This window comes from Rhyacophila brunnea, unplaced genomic scaffold, assembly GCF_057557595.1.
Source record: "Rhyacophila brunnea isolate RB1 unplaced genomic scaffold, BYU_Rbru_1.0 scaffold_19, whole genome shotgun sequence".
NCBI lineage: Eukaryota > Metazoa > Arthropoda > Insecta > Trichoptera > Rhyacophilidae > Rhyacophila > Rhyacophila brunnea.
This window is the reverse complement of record NW_028232848.1, coordinates 17,033,898-17,055,222: the sequence shown is the minus strand read 5'-3', so window position 1 is coordinate 17,055,222 and position 21,325 is coordinate 17,033,898. Positions and strand designations below refer to the sequence as shown.

General features: G+C 32.2%; 1 protein-coding gene and 1 long non-coding RNA gene across 2 annotated transcripts in view; both read left to right on the top strand.

Annotated features, from left to right (window-relative positions):
- Positions 1–14,024, top strand: part of LOC147072792 (uncharacterized) — a 99,594-nt gene extending 85,570 nt beyond the window's left edge. The window contains exons 2-4 of the mRNA XM_085945817.1: positions 3,398–3,483; positions 8,433–8,814; positions 12,652–14,024. Of these exons, the coding sequence (XP_085801943.1) occupies positions 3,398–3,483; positions 8,433–8,814; positions 12,652–12,826 (643 nt within the window). The 3' untranslated portion in view covers positions 12,827–14,024. The remainder of the gene's footprint in view (positions 1–3,397; positions 3,484–8,432; positions 8,815–12,651) is intronic.
- A 3,202-nt stretch (positions 14,025–17,226) lies between these two features.
- Positions 17,227–19,601, top strand: LOC147072791 (uncharacterized). Its single transcript, XR_015070568.1, has 3 exons — positions 17,227–17,302; positions 17,651–17,856; positions 18,281–19,601. It is a non-coding gene; the product is annotated as an uncharacterized LOC147072791 (long non-coding RNA).
- The last annotated feature ends 1,724 nt before the right edge of the window (positions 19,602–21,325 follow it).

Sequence of the window (21,325 nt, the reverse complement as noted above, 5' to 3'; positions counted from 1 at the left end):
AATTCAGATAGGATAATAACACCAATACACTAAATTTTGAAGCAGGGTTTTGAATGTGTGAGTGTCCTACAAAAATGAACCACGCATTACAGACGTGCACAGTGTGTGTGTTGTAAACTTCAATACAACAATATTAAATTAGCGTCATTGTATAAACCGAGAGCAGTTTTCAGTGTTCGACGTATGACGTATTCTTGATACGTGTTTAAGTTTATCCCGTATTCTTCCGCACTCGAGATCGGTTGTCTGCTTCTCCACACCCGTTAAGTATTTCAGTTCCCATTATTTCCCTGGTTTTGATTCATACATTATTCACGTACTTACACTTATTATTCTTGGTCTGGACGAGACACGAGAAGAAAATATTCCGTGCGAACATTTTAATATTATGTTAAACGATAATTTTCAATGAAATTGTTTTTAGCCAGTGCTCGAAATGGAAAATTTTACGAACCGTTGCGCTCAATAATTTGCCATAAATAGTTACTTATCTAATTTTACGTAATTATATTTTATGAAAACAAGTGTGTTACATTTTTTATCAAGCTCAGATGGTTAAATTATTTTTTCCACGAGACGTAGCGAACATTTTGGATATTTCATGAACCGGAACGGCGCTCCGGTGCGTTCCGGTCCATTTCGAGCCCTGTTTTTAACAAATGTGGGAAAAGTTACGAAAATTAAGAAAAAAATACGTTTATTTAGATAGGGGATGGAGGAAATATTGTACGACGATGGGGCTGTGAGGGGGATGTTTAAAATAGGTACACAAAACTGTGTGACTCATTTATTGACGACCCCTATCTACGTACTTACGTACGTTATTGAAATATATTATATTTTCAAACTTTTTCGATTAACCGGTTTATATTACAAACGATTATCCGGTTATGCAAAGCGCATTTTGTGAAACACTAATCTTATATTTGTAATGTTACTATGCCTCATTGATGATGCATTTAATTATTAACACATTTAAGAGATTGTAGGTATATATATATATATGAAATCATCTTTTAATAATGCACATTTGAGAACTATCAATTTAAAATACCAAGGCCCGATTTTAATTTTGGACGAATATTTAAAATCCATTACACGGACATTTAGGCAACACCTATCTCAATATAATTGCCATGCAAATTGTATTAAGTACCCATGAGCACATTGGTAAAGGTTAGAAATGTAAACGTCATCTAAGATATTTGCTGCATCATGGCATGACCCAGTTAATTCCTGGTTTAACGAGGTCAATGTTATATAAAAATAATGGGATAAATATTATGTTATGTATCAATTCTTTACTAATTATAAGTAATTATAATCCATTTTATCAAAGAGACATTTAGATAAATATCACGCTTACAGAATATTTTCTCTTCTTATCTATGGACATGATAAATACCAACGTACGTAATGTTACAGTTGCATATTATTTTATTCCCAAACTGACAACATTTTAGAAAAAAGGAATCTATATTATTTATTTAGATTAATATGTAACCATTTTAAAATATCACTTTTAATATTCTGCCCTATGAAGTAATGGATTACATTTCGGTACTTAGGTACCCCTATTATGTACATTTTAAAACAACACCAGCAAAAAATAAGAGATTTTTGAACTATTCTGTAGGTAGATGGGTAAGTACACGCTATAAATCAGTGCCATCCCGTGATGGTAGGCGGGTCATGCGTTGCATAAGGGCGGCAAATGAAGGAACGGATACAAACATTACAACTTTTGAAAGCAGCGGCGGTTTTCCATGTAATTTAAAAATTAATCGAACCTTTGAAAATCCTGACAACATAACTATTACTGTATTGTAATGGCGGGTTATCAAACAAGGAAAAAAATCACGAGGGTGCCTCCAAGCCTGTCAGCGCCACAGACCTTCACATCCCTAACCACCACTGCTTGAGAGTAGGTTTCGTGGAATTGATCGAATTCACAATGAGATTGGTTTATTTGTTTGTTTTTAAGGTGGTTGAAAAAATAAAAATAATAGGTAAATAGGTAAGTACCTAACGAATTTGAAAATAAAAATGAAAAGGATCGTCATTCTAAATCTGCTTAAGGGCGACACTATGCCCAGGGGGTCTCTGGTACAGCGTATTGAGTTGTATAGAAAAGTTGATGAAAAGCTTCGGTTGTGTTTATGATTTTTAAAACAAATTATTATATTCTAAGTATGTGAAAATTTCAATATTCACAATATGTGAAATGCGTAAGTCCATAAAAAATTGTTTAGTGTAATGAGCGATTAATTGTCATTCATAACATTTATTATGATTTTGTGGCTTTTAAAAAGATTTGACAAAACAGAATATAGTGGTAAAAAAGGATGAATTCATTTTAATTTCTAGCTTCGCAATGACGCCATGATGAATGTAAAAGAGCGCGAGAATACAAATTGTCTATGTAATGACGTATTTTATGTCATTCGAATAATTATGCAAATATTTCGTTTGAATTTGAATATGATAACCATTGTATTCATATAATTTACCTAATAAAACGGTCCGTCTTTAAAATCAGTGATTTTATTTAAGCAATAAATTAAACGTTTCTTAGTTTATGATGTAAAATATAATAAACCCACTTTTTTAAAAGCGCGTTCTAATAAAGCATTTATTTTCAACGGAAATCGCCAATTTTAGTTGAAGTGTTGCCATGTTATGATTATAATTTCCCTAAAAAACGCGTCGAAATATTTCAACCGTCAGAAAGATAAACACGCGCGCACGCATACCTACCAACTAAATCTCTACCCGCCTTCAACACGCCTTATTTAAAACCATTGTATTATTATAAAAATACATAATTATATCAATCATGTAACCTGTGATTTTAATTTTCTCTCATCAATTCCCTTTTAGGGGAATTTTATTTAGATCTATTCGCATATCGCTGAAGAGTCTTTGATTTATATTATAATGTATTTTAAGAACTGTGGTTCAGAAATCTGTATTTTTCTTGAAGGATTTTGCATACCTACCAACTAAATCTCTACCCGCCTTCAACACGCCTTATTTAAAACCATTGTATTATTATAAAAATACATAATTATATCAATCATGTAACCTGTGATTTTTATTTTATCTCATCATTTCCCTTTTAGGGGAATTTTATTTAGATCTATTTGCATATCGCTGAAGAGTCTTTGATTTATATAATGTATTTTAAGAACTGTGGTTCAGAAATCTGTATTTTTCTTGAAGGATTTTCTCAGTTTGATGGACATTATTATTCAAAAATTAATCTTATACATCTTAATCATCGGATAACTGTAAATGTTTTTTTACCTATACCTACTTATTGTTACATGTACTTATAAGTTACCAATAAATTGAAATTGGTGTTCTATGTCTTATAATAGGTTTATTTTTGTTTCAGAACGAACAAGTATCTTCAAAAATCTGCAGTTACAAGAGTTTGTGCTGTTGGTGGCTTTTTCATCTCCATTCCAGTTTTTTTAACAGGTAATTAAGCATGATTATTTAATAATTTTGTTCAACTTAGATAAGGTACCTTTCGTTGGCAGTGTACTTACTAATATAGTACCCACTCGGTAGATTCAAATCCCACAAAGGCAAACGATTTCATATGTCATGTAAAATCAGTTTACTTAATTAAAAATAAAATAAATATTTTGCGCAAGGTCATCATAACTAAAATTTAGATAACTCCTGTCATATCATTAGGTATATACCTAGATTTTTATTACAAATTTGGTTAAGTGGTGCTTTTCTTTAACAAAATTTGATACCCTAGATAGCAGTGGCGAAGGATGACTTTTGGAAAGAGGTAGGCTGTGGAGATATGAGAAAAAAAATATACTCGTCAGATATACTTACGGGTAATAAGAAAATAATCCGATATTACTACTGATGAATATGTACACAACACAATGACACACATCACAAGATACAACTATTTTTAATTTTTTAAATCATTTTATGTATTTATTATTTGCTTAAAGCGACAGACATCGACAATAAAAATATTCCTAAAGAGTGTAGGGCCTACAGTAAGCGTATTCTGTAGCGCTTATAGATTCGGTTCAAATTTACAGACATGCTTGATGTTATGTGACGTCATAGCGATACAAAATGTAGTTTGGATTCTGTCGATCGGAAACCAAAGCTAATTCAGTTGAAAATAGATGGCGCTTGTGGCCACTTATTTTTTATTCGAAACTCAACTAAATTAAACGGTATTCTAAATTCTGACTATAGATGACTCTCAATTGTTTTATATTTTGCATACATATTTTTTATTTACCTATTTTAATATAAATCAAATACTTGAAGATATATTTTTCTTAGAAGGTAGGCTTTAAATAATCGCCAAGATGGAGCCTTCGCCACTGCTAGATAGCATAGTTATTTTATTAGGAATAGTTTGCATGAGTCTTATACAGATTCATAGATAACAGCACTCACCCGGACAGTAAATGATATCATGATATGAGTTTGAATTCCATTTGGTACTATGTCTTTGTTTTAGTGTACAACCAATTTTCAGATCATACTTAATCTTATAGTGTTAATTAGTTACTATATTTACTTATTGTCACCCTATTAACCTAACCTAACTTAATATTAATTTGACGCAGACAAAGTGTTTACAATAATTATTGCAAAGTAAATATTTATTTTGGCAGTGTCTTCGCGTAAATTTAGTTTTATAACTTAGGTGAATATTTACTTAATTTAGTATAACCATAGTATTCTTTTTTGAGTACCCACAGTGCTAAGGGCTTAGAATTTAATTTGGTAAATTAGCATACCGTAACTATTTTAGTTTGGTTGAGGCAAGATTTGATTAAATTTTAAAAAACTAACCAGCACCATTTGCAAATTGTATTCTTAGTTCAATGAAAACAAACAAGTATGACTGACAAAGGTTGGCTTGCACTATTTATGTCGGATCTCCACAGCCAACCTCCGCCCTTAGCTACTGCTAGAGAGAGATAGATGAGGACAGAAATTCCTTATTGAATATTTTTAAACTATTATCTACTATGGTTTGGATTAGGCAGGATTTAATTACATTTTAAAAATTAACAAACACTACCTACACCTTGTAGTCTTAGTTCAATGAAGACAAAGACGTATGACTGACAAAGTTTAGTGTGTACTACGAGGGTGGGTCAATAATTCCTTAGAAAAAAGCATTAAAACAGTTTTTATTTTTGTATTTTTTTACATACATTTATGCATTAGTGTGACCAATGACCATTGACTTATTGTGTGACTTTTATAGTCTAGTCACTCTAGTCCAGGGATCGGCAAACCGCGGCTCGCGAGCCACATGTGGCTCTTTGGGTATTGGCGTGCGGCTCTTTGCCAAATTCCCAATTCACATTTTTTACAAAAAAGGTATAATTGTTGTCGTTTTAAATCCGCCCATTGCAATAGTCGACAAATTAAATTTTTCTCCATTTCATACTGACACGAGCACTTTTGTGGATTTAACAAGAAAAGAGTTATGTAGCTCCAAATTTGTAGGTCTTGCCACCGAAATTGAGGATTTGAAGAGAGAAAAATGCAATTTAATTTCACAACACAAATGGAGCGCTCTAAAACATCTACATAAGGTAGATACTACGATTTTTAATACATGGAATAGCTTTCCTAACTCATATTCGAGTCTACATAGTATGTATGTGAACAATCATTTTCAAACATGAACAATATAAATAGCATCTAGAGAAGCCATATAACTGATGACAGCTAAAACACTAACAAGAAATACTAAAAGATCTACATAATAAGGTAAATATTACGATGAACAATATAAATAGCATTTAGAGAAGCTAAATAACCGATGAAAATTTGGAGTCACCCCTAAAATTGAAAACTACAAGTTACATACCAAACATACAGACACTCTCCAAAGAAATGCAAGGAAGGTCATTGTTCACATTAGTTTTAAGGAATGCGTGAAAATTGTATGTAACTCATTTTCTGTAAAAATTATATTTATAATGTCAACAATAAAAAAACTTATATGTGCGTTAGTTTTATTCGCAAAATCTTCTTCACTTGATAAATAAACAATAACATTCACTGAAATAAATCATATTTATAAAAATATATGTATGGCTCTCGAAATTTTTTTTAACCGTTGCTATACTCATATTTGGATCTTTTGGTCCAAGAGTTTGCCGACCCCTGCTCTAGTCGATATGTCTCGGTCATTTGGGGAATTAAAAATCTCCACTGCCCCCTCACATATTACATCTCTGTAGAGGTGAATTTAATATTTAAGACGGTCAATAACACCAACATAATATTTGTTATCCGATAGAATTTGCTTTAGACCCTACCCATTGGCCGATATAAATAGTCAGTATTATCAGTTATTTTAATTAAATTTTATTGTATTTATAATCTTTTAGTTTAAACTATTATTTTTGAGCACAAAAAGCTACACAAAACCGTCTTATAAATTTGTACTGAGTCTACCTGCCCATCCCTCTTACTACAAAAATTCCTCCACCATTTCACATACATCTCTATACCACCGGTGGCGGAGGATGGAGGTAGGCTGTTAAGATCGAACAGAAATAAAGTTCACTAACCTTTCTCAGTCATACGTGTTTGTTTTCATTGAATTAAGACTACAATGTGCAGACACTTGATTTGTTTTTAAAAAACCCTGCCTAAACCAAACCATAATAGTTTTGATATGTTATTGGCGATCCGCCAAAAATAGTGCACACTTTTTCAGTCATACTTATTTGTTTTCATTGAATTATGAATACATAATTATTACAGATGGTATTGGCTGGTTTTGTAAAATTCTTTACCCTGGATATACGAATAAATAGATGAATAGTTTTGACTATTATCCATTGTTGCATGGTTTACACAAAGTTTAATTGAATTTTAACTAACATTTAATTAAAACTAACATTTAATTAAAACTAACATTTAATTAAAACTAACATTTAATTAAAACTAACATTTAATTAACACTAACATTTAATTAAAACTAACATTTAATTAAAACTAACATTTAATTAAAACTAACATTTAATTAAAACTAACATTTAATTAAAACTAACACACATCTACACATTGTAGTCTTAGTTCAATGTAAACAAATACCTACGTAAAACAGAGAAAGTTTAGTGTGCTCTATTTATGTCGAATCTTAACAGCCTACCTCCACCCTTCGCCATTGCTATAAACAAACCTCTGCATACGCTAGATTGCCGACTATTCCCTCTCCATATGGAGGATAATATGATACCTAACTAATAGTTTTTTTATTAGGATTGGTTATAAATCGTTCACTTACCCTCCAATTTACTGGGGTTGGAAAAGGGGTAGTGGTACTGTTCGGTTATACGGAATACAGCGGAAAACGCATTTTGAAAATAGCCGATAAACTGGATTATTTATTAGTTTGGGTTAGTTTAGGTTAGGTTAGTTTAGGTTAGGTTAGGTTAGGTTAGGTTAAGTTTGGTTAGGAACTTAACAAATAATCCAGTTTATCGGCTATTTTCAAAATGCGTTTTCCGCTGTATTCCGTATAACCGAACAGTACCGGGGTAGTAAAGGGAGAACATTACAAAAAAAATATTTCAATGCGTGTATTTATTAAAAAAAAAAAATGTATATATTTCATCCCGCCTATAGGACGCATCCTTGCGTTTCAAATCTCAATATAAATTTGAATACGTCAGTATACAGATCAAAGTTATGAATGGGAATTAGTAATAAATGTTTCGGTATTGTAATGTTGGTAGAATTCATTTTTTAACCATATACAATATCATTGTCATCGTTAGCCTGAGTCTTTTCAACGCTGGATGAAAGCCTCTCCAAGCTGATTCCATTTCTCTTGTTCGCGTGTATTGCCACATACAATAATATATACAATGTAAATTAAATTCTGTCAGAAAGAAAAAGGGAAAGTCTAAAAAATTTTAAAATGAGTTGAATATACCAAATTTCCACAACAGGCAAATATACATAAAGGTGAAAAGGGATAAGTCGAATTAATGCTGTTAAATAAGTAAATGTCATCCAGAAACATGGACGTTTCTTGGAAAAGTTATCTAATATTTAAATCTTCTATTAAGTAGTGATTTTATCACTAATTTCTTTCCTTTCACACACAGATGCGAGACTTTTCATTATATATTGTATTATTCAAAATTACACGATAGCGAAATAGGACAAAAATGATCTAAAGACGTGAACCTGAATTTATTGCAATTTAGAAAGAGCTTTTTTTTACCACATTCATTTGTTTACAAACGAGTTAACATTGTATGAGCAGACTCAGGTGTTTATGGGTAGGGTCGTTTACAAAAACCTCTTTAGATTTGACGTCCATTAGTAATTCAATACTACCAGCTATACCACGGAGGGTGGCTAGCTCATTTCACTAATTACATTTTGATTTGTTTCAGGAATCATCCTCTACACGTTCATCCAGTTCCATTCAACTCCTGCCATCGTAACGAGTGTGTTCATAGGACTCGGGATAATATTCTGCGGTTGTGCGATGGTTCACAATGTATTTGTGTGGCAGAAAGAGAAGACGAATGCGGTGAAAGCGATGCATTCCCAGTCGCAGATATTGGATCAGCCGATAATGAACAGCACGCAGAACATTGGAACTCCGCAGTCGATGGCGTCCATGAACGGAAATGGGTTTTTGACCAATGGTCACATATCCAATTCAGCGAACACCACGCATGGTACCAATATGAGTTTCCACAATACTACGGGAGGGACGACTTATAGTCATCATCCGATTACTATACTACCGAATGGACCATATATTATAAGGTAAGATCTCTATCTGAATTACATAAATGTGATACAGACTCGTTTATTACCTTTTTATCATCTTGTGATTCTTGTGTATAACATATTTAATACCAATGCACTTTCATCAAAAAATCACTTCTGTCATACCTACAATTAGGGAATCCAATCCTGGGATCCCGAACCCCAGGATCTCGGACAATTTTCGATACCAATGAATCCCGGGATTAGTAAACATAATCCCGAAACCTTCGGGAGTGATTTTTTCATCAATCAGAATGAATTAGTATGTGTACAAAATTGTGTTAGTGAAGTGTATGTACCTGCACATGTCACAGGGGGAATCGCTGGATGCTCACGGATAATAAATAACCATTTTTTGTTGTCATACGCAATCCTAAGAACATCAGAAAAATAATAAATTCATTCATTTAGACGCTAGACACGCCACTGACGTTCTGGCACGCGAACGGCGTCTAACCGCCAGTGCCACGAACGTGCTGGCAAGCACTTGTTTCTACGCCGAATTTTATGAATGTTATCTTTTCTTAAATAAATAAAAAAAAAAACTATTTTACTTTCACATTATTATATATATTACAATATTATTTACTCCATTAAGCCCATGTATTTCCAAGTTTTTAGACCGATTTTATCAATGCTATTTGTATCAATGAAAAAAATAATATTAACTATCACAAAAACGCCAATTCCGGGATCGTCAAATTGTAATCCCAAAATCCCGAGATCAAAATTTTGGCTCGGGATTGGATACCCTACCTACAATAGTAATGAAACGTCAAAACAAATCAAAGTTGGTCACTATGATTTTAAAGTTTCTAGCTTAACACCTGTCGAGTGTACATAAGCTTCCTCGGAAGACCCTTTAGCTGTAGTTCAAACCCTTCAATCCAAACCTTCAACCCTCCAATACAATTCTGGGCTTTTTTAAATACTACAGTAGAACCTCAATTATACAGATTATTCAAAACAAATAATTTTAACAGTCAAAAATAGAGATCCAACAAATTTGTTATGGAACACGATCTATCGATATACAGTAGACTCCCGGTTATCCGGGCTAATGGTGGAGAGAGGCGGCACAGATAAACGTAAAACACGGAAAATCTGAACTATGGTTTTTTCTTTTTAAAATACTACATTATTATACATTTCTAAAGCAGACAGTTATTTTAACATGTTTAATACTCATTATTTATTAAGAAAATCTGTGATTTTGGTTTGTTTCTTATTTCTGCTCCCTTCAATGATCTTGGTTTTTTTGCTTTTCCAATCACCAAAAGTTTCATTTTGTGTGCACCAGATGCTTTGCCACAGCACATGATTGTGATACATTCTTTAGATGATTATGACCTGCGCATCTATTCTATGCACAATACTGCTTTCGGCATCTACGGCAGCTAAATAGGGTAGGTTTGTATTGAATTATTAGCACTTATTGTAACAATTACAATAAGGTAGTTGTGATTGTTACAATAAGTGCTTTGTTTTAACAGCACCTCTCTTGGCTGTGTTATTTTATACAAATTTTAGTCCAAGATAAACAGTTTTGACAGTTCAGTGTTAATATTTCGATACAAACCTACCTATTTAGACGCCGTAGCGGCCGAAAGCAGTCTTGTGTATAGAATAGATGCGCTGGACTGGATGTTTCTTTAGACTACAGTACTAAAGCAAGTGTCTTTGTAGGCTTCTTTGTAACACTTCAAATATAAGCCTGTCTCATCGGCATTATATATTTGATCGAGTTACAAATCTTCCGATTGGAAATATTCTTCGAATTCGATGCGGAATTTATCAGCGGTTACCATGTCGTTGCTTCAATCTGGTCAGCCTCATCTGGACATGAGGCTTTGAAGTTGCATTTTAACCCTAGTGCATCGTGGAATAATATAGTTTTAAGTGTATACATTGGACCCACGGATTGGATGCACAGATAATCCGCAAACCAAATAATGCACACAGTTTACTGTATATCGATACGTATGCCAGCACATGTATCAGGATGAGGTGGCTGTCTTCTAGTAAAGTAACCGTAAAAAGTGTTGGATATAATCAATGCCTTAAAAAATGGTGGGGCGGAACATTTTTTGTCTAATAAATAATAATATGGTGTCGGCACTTCAACGATCTTGAATTTAATAAAAAACATAGTGATGATACGAGGGTGGGTCAATAAGTCCTTAGAAAAGCCGACAGGTGGCGCGACTAGTACTGTAAGCGGTTTGTTTTCATACAGCGGCACTACCGATTCAGTAAGCTGCGAAGTTTCAATCAGATTGGTCGGGTTGTTGTTTTTTATTTTCGTACATTTAAAAAAAAATTTGCTTGTTTACAAAAATGGAGAAAATTGAGTTTAGAGCTGTTATTAAACATTTTAATATAAAAGGGTTAACAGCAAAGGAAATAAAAAATGAGTTGGATTTAGTTCACGGCATATCTGCTCCTTCACTTGCAACTATTTATAACTGGTTAAATGAATTTAAACGTGGTCGTACATCAACAAAGGATGAACCACACTCAGGACGTCCTGTAGAGGTGACTACACCAGAAATGATCAATAAAATCCACGATATGGTGTTAAGTGACCGAAGATTAAAGTTGAGTGAGATAATTGAGGTTACAGGGATCTCAAAAGGTAGCGTCATTTCTATTTTACATGACAAATTGGGCATGAAAAAAGTTTCTGCAAGATGGGTGCCGCGTTTGCTCACAGTCGACAATAAACGCAATAGGGTGGTGGCCTCTAAAGCCCTGTTGTCGCTCATGCAACGCAATCCGGATGAATTTTTTCGTCGCTTTGTGACTGTAGATAAAACATGGAAACACCACTATACTCCCGAGACGAAAGAACAGTCAAAGCAGTGGATTGCGAAAGGCGAACCATGTCCAAAGAAGGCGAAAACCGTAAAATCAGCTGGTAAGGTTATGGCTACTGTATTTTGGGATGCACGTGGAATTATTTTCGTTGACTATTTGGAAAAAAGAAAAACAATAACAGGGGATTATTATGCATTTTTATTGGACCAGCTAAAAAACGAAATTGAAGAAAAACGGCCTCATTTAAACAGGAAAAAAATCCTCTTTCATCAGGACAATGCCCGTGTTCACACATGTTTACGATCAATGGCTAAAATTGAAGAATTGAAGTTCGAATTGGTCGACCACCCACCGTATTCGCCAGATTTAGCCCCCAGTGACTTTTTCCTTTTCCCAAACTTAAAAAAATGGCTAAGTGGACAACGTTTTTTTTCAAATGAAGAAGTCATCGATCGGACAAATGCTTATTTTGAGGACCTTCCGAAAACTTATTTTTCTGACGGTTTAAAAAAAATTGAGAAACGTCTAACCAAGTGTATTGAGCTCCAAGGAGATTATGTTGAGAAATAAAAAAAAAATACAAAAATAAAAACTGTTTTAATGCTTTTTTCTAAGGAATTATTGACCCACCCTCGTAGTTTACTAATTGTCTAATGCCCATGGATGGTAGTTCAGAGCATTAAAGCATTAAAACACTGCAGCAGGTATAAACCAATTAAAAACCAAGTAAAATTAATTCCACCAAATGTCACATCTATAATACAACCAATGGATTAGGTGTAACACCTTTGAAAAAACCACTGTATTAGATTCCAGTTAATCTCGATCATCCAGAATTTTCCTTATCCGGACCATCATAATCCTCGTTTGATCTGGATGATTGAGGTTTTACTGTGGTTATTTTTACTCATTATTTTTTAATATCCATATGCAATTATAAAAATATTTAGCAGTTATAATATAATTATGATAATTTCAAAGTGCATTAGTAAAAAAAATTGGTTTTATTGTTTTCAGACCGTCGACAGGAACTCCTCCAACGGTGACAGTAGGGGATTTAACAGGCGGCAATCGACCTCCTCGGCCTCCTAGACCTCCAGCCCCCGGCTCGGTGAGCCCCCCGGGGGTGCCCACGGCCACCTTAGACCTCAGTCACGTCGCAGACCCCCATGAACTTAGTACGCTTGTTTAGCCAACCAAAGTTACAGTGTGTTAATATTTATTTATACTGCGAGAGTGTGGTCTTAGAGACATTGTGAAGTGTTATGAATTACAGGACGCTTTTAGATTTATGTTGAATTTAAGAAAAGGGAACATTGTTATTTTATGTTTAACATTCCTAGAAACAATGTAAATAGTTTTTAAAAATTTACTACGTGACTCTTTTGGGTTTATTATCTATGTTCTATATACATAATGATTGTTAATTTTACGACGGTTTTTCACTATTTAAATTATTTAAATTCACATTTAAAAGAGTATGAAAATGTGAAGTTAATGGTGTAAAAATTAAAGACAAAGTGTTAACGGTTGATAGAAATGGCTAACCACCAATACTTGTTAACATATTTAATAAACCACCGAATGGTTTCATATAGACTCAACGACTTCCGTCAATCTTCAGGAGCATTTGTCTTGCCCAAACAAATTGAATCTATGTTCCGATGAAACATTTAAACAAGTCAGTATATAATTAAGTTAAAATTTTGCTGCATACATTATAGAATAATAAAATTGGCACGCGTCAAAACGGTTAATCAGTTGTGTATAACCATGGTGTTTAAATGTTATAAGTTTACCAGCGCCTAAATAAATTAAATTATTATTGTCTAAGGTTGATTGACTATATTATGGAAATCTATCAAAAGATATTAATATATTTTTACTCTGTTTAACATTAAGATTTCCTAGTCAAAAAGTTTGTAAGTGCAAGTATTCCACAACATTTTTAACTTCTGACCGAAAAAGTAAATATTTTTTCACTTATTAAAATAGTTACCGATTGATTGGTGTAAATAAGAGTGGTTACAAAATAATTCAATTGGATACTTTTAATATTTTTTTTAACTCGATTTATGACCAACGCAATTTATGGGAACATAACTCGGTTTTAAGTCAAGGAATACTTGTACATTTTCTTCAATTTTGATTATTTAGCCGTTCATTCACAATGTTACTACTGTGATCTCAATTTTCTTTATTTTAGTAAGTACATTAACGTATTGTAATGTTTAATGGAGGAAAGCACTGATCCGATTTGTTAAAAACATATTCAAAGTACATTAGCATTCTGTATTCTAAACGCCTAAAGGGACTTATTAAATAATTTTGTTTCTTCTTAGAGCCAGGGCACACAAGCCACGAAACAACATCAAGTACAACTGTGTTTGAAAAAAAAAATGTATAACAATCTGCCGAAAGTGGTTTTGTTTTGTCTTGATGGTTTTTGACGAAGATGTACAGCGTTTTGTAAAGGAAGGACAGATTCTTCTGGCATTGTGGCCATGACGAAATGACATGACGTTAGTGTCATTTGAAAGTAACTATACTGTGACCTAAATGAGTCGCTTGCACTGCCACAGGAATCTGACACCATTCTACCTTATATGTGCTCACCGAGCCGAATAATAGGATTTTCTTGTCTCTCTTTTCCATGAGCATTTTTTTTCATCGAAATAATAAATAATATTAAGTAATTACCATGACTTAAAAACTCTTAAACTAGGCATATGTGTCTCCATAAGGTAGAGGTTACATTAACAGATTTTTTTTACGTGGAATGGTTGTTAACCAAGTTGAATATTACAACCCATTAATTGAATTTGAATTTACGTGGTAGAAATCCATTTTACAAAATGATAATATTTAATTCTAGAAATTAGTTTATTAGTATTTTGGTTGTCACACCATTATCAAAACTACAAACAATTTACCTTGGCTAAGTACTTTATGGAGATATCTTCCTTATTCACTTGAGCAATTATTTAAAAAAAATAATACCTTTTTAATAAATATTTTTACCAATACCTATATATAATAGTCATCTTCTTTAGGTAGGTACTGTCAAAAAGAAAATCTGGGTTGTACTAAACTACAAAATTATCTAATTAATTACTATCTAATTACCACATTTAAATAACATGCTAATTATATCGAAAGGCCAATTAATGAGGGCACAAAAGGTGTGCCGTCCATATTGAAATTAAAATTTATTAATTAAAATTTACATATTATACTGTAACAAGTTAGATGAACAAATAACCCAGTTTACCTTATCAAGTCATTAACAGCAGCCTTTTGTTTTGAAATTCACTTCGCCATGTGATCCAATTTCTCAGCCTAGCTTGGCATCTATCGTAATCACGTTCAAAGAGTGATAAGAAAATCAATCTATATTCTTACGATTCCTCAACAAGGATTAGTTTTCATTAAAACAATACCCATTTTTTTTTTGCTATTGCTTGCAACAATAAATTATAAAGACACTACTTTTGTAGTTAATTAAAATATGGAGCCAAGATTACCTAAAATTTCTTTCAAAATCTCCATATTTAAATTTCTATGCGTGTGTACTGTGTAATAATTTCCTTATTTTAATAAACGTTGCGTTTTTTAGCTTGTCTCTTAAATCCAAATAAATGAAATCATTTGACCAATATTTAAATTGACTCATACTGGTTTTAATTGGTTTTCATTTTGTAAATACTGCAAACTGGACTAATGTATTGATTTTTAGATTTGAAATCAACACATTAAACATCCATTGTATATCTATTTATACAAATACGTTTTATATATATAGACTTCGGAAGATAATATCTATGATAAATATAATATCTAAGATAATAAATAAGGTGATCGCATTTGGGATGTTCTATTTATGAAATGATTGTAAACATCACTAGTGTTTTCACTTATTTCTATCTTTACATCTCGTTCATATAATATATATATTTTTTTTTTTCAACCATGTCCGATTCTAATAGTATCATATGGGCCTCCACAGAGTAGAGGTTTGTATTAACAGATTTTGTTTTTTACGAGAAATGGATGTCAGCCACTTGCTCAACCTATTAGGTCCATACCCTGACTCACACACAAATTGAAAAACAATATGTGTACTTGCCAGACCCGGGATTCGAATCTGGGACCCACAGCGTTATAGTCCAACGCTTAAGCCGCGCGGCTACTGTGGGCGTCAATAATATAATTGAACATATCTCCCTTCAATATTCTAATGATGAAATGTGCTCTGTTGACAGTTAATAAATTAGATCCTCTTAAAACCTTTTCTATGCCACACAATATTACTATGGCAGTATCTGACAGGCCACAGATTTTTAACGACAAACGTTAAATATAGAGCGAAGCTCTTACTACAATCACTGTAATACTGATAATTAGTGGCTTTTAACCTTATCTTAACAGATGTCACTGTGTGTTTAATTTTTTAGATTATTCAAATCAATCGACAGTGGCTAGTAATTTGAGTTTAAAGTCAGATGAAATAATTTGCGAAATTTGTACATGCGGCCTGTCAATCGCTGCCTCATAGAGCGAGAAAACTTCCTGAAGGTATAGAACCGGTTAAAGAATATCAGTGTGACAATAGCTAAAGATAAGTAGCTAAGTAAAAAGTTCTAGTTATCGATGTTGATTGACTAGGTACTTAATTTCTTATTAGAGCTGAATACTTGTAAGCCATATATCATCACATTACAATTAAAACTTCGTAAGTCTGTTGAGGGGAAGGAAAAAACGTGATAAAAACAATATTGTAAACACCTCTCTAATCAATGAATCTGTTAACATTGGTTGTGAAATACGAGGTTTTAATTCTATGTTTGAAACCACAAAACTTGCGAGTTTTTAAAATTTGTCGATAGATGGACAGCATACTCTAGAGAACCGAGGTTTTGATATGATTTAAAATGTTTTTTTTGTTTAAATTTTGTCGAACAAACTTCATTTTTCCATATTCCATAATATCGGACTTACAAGGTCTTAATAGTAAGGTGACAATATTCACTATTTTATAGGGGAGCATTGAAACTGAATAAAATGTATAAAGTATAGAATTAGATCAAACTATTAACACTAAGTGTATTTTTACTTTTGTAATATCTTTCATACCAGGCATTTATTTTATTGTGTTAAGGGCACACATGCTTACCTAGAGTTTCTGTTTTTTCATTTAAAGTTGAACTATGACATTGAATACTAGGTATGATTTTTAAAGTGAAAGTGATATTATGTTACATCTCTTTTACGCATGCTAATATGATTAAAAAGTTTTTCTTTCTCTTTCTGTCACATTCGAATTTGATTACCAAAGTTTAAACATTTACTATGCGTATTAGCTGACGTGCTTCGTCGTTTACAAATTATAACATGAATTTAAAAAATATATGTATTTATAATATTAAATATATTTTATAATGTACACAGATTTTTTTAACAACTATATTATATATACTTTTATTTATTTGTCGCATATTCAAAATGTTCTTGCTATATTAAAATCTTTTTTTTAGCCGGCCAAGTAAATCCGTATTTTTGGCCATAGACTAATAGAAAAAACTCTCTGCTGTCAGATTATGTTGATAGCAAATTGCAAGATACCTAACGAAGGAATTGTGTTTTATATCAGGAATAAGAAACACTATCTGTAAGTACAATATTATGTTATTTATTACTGTAGTAGTATTCTGTGTGTTTTGCATATATTATTCAAGTGTTAATTTATTGTTTTCTTAGTCTACATTAGTTGCGTGGTTAGTTTAGAGGTTATTGCGAGAATGCCTGTGATTTCATATTTATTTGTTTGATATAATCTAAGGCGTTCTAGTTGTTATTAAACATGTTACCTACCTGATTACTTTATTTTAGTTAATCAATCTTTTTTGATGCTTTGTATTATCACTAATCCGTTTTAATTACCATTCTTCAAACAGTCGCACACTATAAAAGATTAAAAATCACACTATTAACAGTTCATATGTTATGTTTTTTGCAGATGGAGAAAATGTCTACCGAGATCTTTGCTTGTCGACGGTTTCATATGAATAAGATGGAATGAAATAAATCTTTTAATTAATAATGAAATAAATCCGACTTTCGGCGTACGATCCGAACATGGCGTGATTCATATAATATTATTTATGACGTAGACCATCAAGCATATATACCCATTTTATAGATTTAATAGTACAATTACAAAAGGTAAATATAAAGTGACTAATGTTTGTAACCTATAGCTATGTCTATCTCGCATACATATTTAAAAAATAAAACAATTTTATAATTACATTTTTGCACTAAATTTATTATCGATAATGATATAAAAGTTGCTAAATTGATTCATAATATTCTAAAATATAATATAATTTTGCATATCAGTTACTTGTATCATATCAGGTATGTCATTTGGTAGAGCTTACTCTCCAAGTCTTTTCTTTTTCATCCTCAATATCACTTTGATATTAGAAACATTGTCTTTCTAACACCATTTCAAAGACTTTAAGTTTTCTAGATGCTGTATATTAATTCTTCTCTTCGGCTATATCTGCATCTTAGTTGCAGCATATGGATACAATGCGGCGCCTCCAAGAATCTCTGTCACTCTAGTTTTTTTGCATCGTTCCAGGTCATACTAGCAGCCCGTAACTCCGCCAGATATGCTATATAGATAGTATTTAGCGGCCATCCAGGACGCCGGAATCCGGTTGGCTTGAAGAACAGGCAAACCAGATTGGGATTCTCTTCAGGCACTCGCAGCACGTGGCCGGGCCAGGTACAAAGTTGCGTATTCACTCTCAACGTGATGCGAGGCTATTTGGTGCGTTCTTTTATCTCCCGTTACTTCTAAAATTACCGCACACCCAGTATCCGTCGTAAACATCTGTTCTCGAAGCTCAGTATACGGTTGCTCGGAGCCTTTGTAAGGTGCCATGACATAAAAACTAGTAAGATATTTAAAATAGCTGCTAGAATGAATACATTGTTGAAAGGAAATGAAAACTGATAATATGATATATCAATTAATTTGTCCATCTGAAGTTGTAGATATCAGTTAATAATTATGTGTTATACCAGTAATTAAATGCTGACTTCAAATGAAAATTGACTATTAAATATTGAAATAATATATTACCAGTTTTGATTTTTTTAAGTACTATACTATATCCATGGTTCATATTACAATGTCATAGTAAAACTTAGAAGAATAAAATATGTCGTAAGACGAAATCAATCTTGGGGTTTTAATATAAGTTAAATAAATAGTACACAGCTAATTTGTTATTACTTTGAATACATGCCATGTCTTTACATCAATAAAAAACAGAAAAACAATTTAATAATGTATAAATATTTATATAAGACTTAACAACGTCTAGTTAGACATCTAGTTAGACACGATGACCTCCATTTAATTTCCTCTTATTTTAAAATTCACCAAGATATATCCTAATAAGTAGGTAAGTATATTACATTTGTACATATAATAAGTAAATCAAGTACTTAACATAAATAATTATACTGTAAAATTAAATTACAATTGAAGCAGTATATATGGACCCCACAGAGTAATTAACAATATAATAATTTATATAATTATATCGGGTATATACTATATTGACACATTTTAATGAAGTCTATTTTTCTTGGTACCTACGTTCAATGATAAATGTTGTTTTATATTGTAACATAAACAATGGTAATATGCATTGATCTTTCTGATTTTTAAACTGTGATATCTATTTTATATATCTATTGATTTCTATGTGTATTATTGATACATTATTTATTTCAAATACAATAATTTCAAAACTAACAGTAAATAATATATAGAAAGCGTCATGTTGTTTAGTTGGAACATCTACTAGGAAATTCCATCCAATCCAAATTCAATTTTTACCAGGTGGGTACTTGTAGGTCAGTTATTTTTGGAATAAAATGAATCCCTTAAAAAATATGAAATAAGAATAGAATGATAAATATTTGTGAAAATTTACCAAATCAACATGTTTAACGTGAATATTTTCACACTAAAATGATAAATATTGTTAAGAAAATATACACAAACAGTTCATTCAGAAGTTATGACGTTTAAAAGATCCCGCGAGTTAACTCGTGCGTGGCACTGATCATGAGGTGATATCAGTTATAATCATTTATGAGGAATGGTTATAAGCCATTGGCACAACCAATTTGGTTTTTGACCTTGAGAACAAAATGTACTTTTTACACGGAACCAAAACTCACGGCTGCAGAGACGAATGCTTATACAAAATATGGCGCAGTGGAATCGCCAGCAAGATCAGGTATCATTATTTAGATGTAAGTATACATATTATTTTGAATTTCATAAAATTACACTCGTTCTGGGTGTCTCGTAACAGTAAACTATATTAGTAAATTAGATATATCTTGATGAACTATAAAATAGTGATGTAATATAGACTTGTTGAAAATATATTAAGCATAATAAAATTTAAAATAAAAATTTAGAAATTCAGCCTTTCTGGTTCTCTAATATTCATAGATCTACTGGTTCTGGGATCTACTATTTCTGGCAGTAGACAATTCATATAAAAGTGATATATCTTTTTTTCAATCTTTTCAATCCAAAATGTCTCGTCTTTTTTGATTAATTCTATTTTAACAGGAAAATTATGTCCCATCCAAACTCCAAATAAACAGACATCTTTCTTAGTAATATGAAGCTGCCCCTGAATCTGGAAGTACCAATCGTGATTTTTATCTATTACCATATTCCTGTCTTTATCTACTTTCCAAAATTTAATTTTTTTCTGTACAATAGCTTCATCTGCACTTATTCCAGCAGCTGAGAAAGGACATTTTATTTCAATAATTGTATCATCATCGCTGATGCCATCTGGCGTTGCACCGATAAAATCATACACATCATCGATAAACAATCCACATCTCTCAATCTTAATCCGTTCTTGTACACTAAGCTGTTGTAAAGCTATTGATTCATTTTCTTTACCATATTTTACCGCTTTCACGTTGGCTAATGATTGGCTATATAATAAACGTTTTACCAAAGGCCCAAATTTTGTATTTTCTCGCCGCTTACACACCTTACCAAAAACAGAGGCAGTAAGAAGGTTTCGTCGCCTTTCTAGCCATTCTGCACATTCAGATTGTAATACGGTGCGTCTTTCTATATCCCTCCTCTCATAGTTTGTCAGTTTGAGTTTTTTCAAAAAAGTTTCTTTTAACAATTGATATTGATTTTTGTCCATATCAGGTTTTTGGCAACTCTCTCCATAATCTGGATTAGATAAAGGAACAGTATGTATTGGTTTTCGCCAAGATTTTCCTATTTTTTTTTTATTTATTTTCAACCTTCTTGATTCTAAGCGATTTATGAAGGCTTTTGGGCTATTTTTATAAACTTGTTTTTGAATTGTGCAATGTAACTTATTTGTATTAAATGCGATTACCGCCGCTGCACATCGTCCCATGTACGATTGTCTTTGAGAGTAGTTAATTCTCTTGCCGCCTACAAATTTTGCAATCATGTTATTAAAAGATTCTGAAATATTAGTAGAAAAATTATAAATTAAACTTTTTGAATTTAGCACCAAACGAGAATTATATATCATTAATTGAGAAAATAGACTGCATTCTTTTAATGCTGGTACATAATTTACATCAAGCA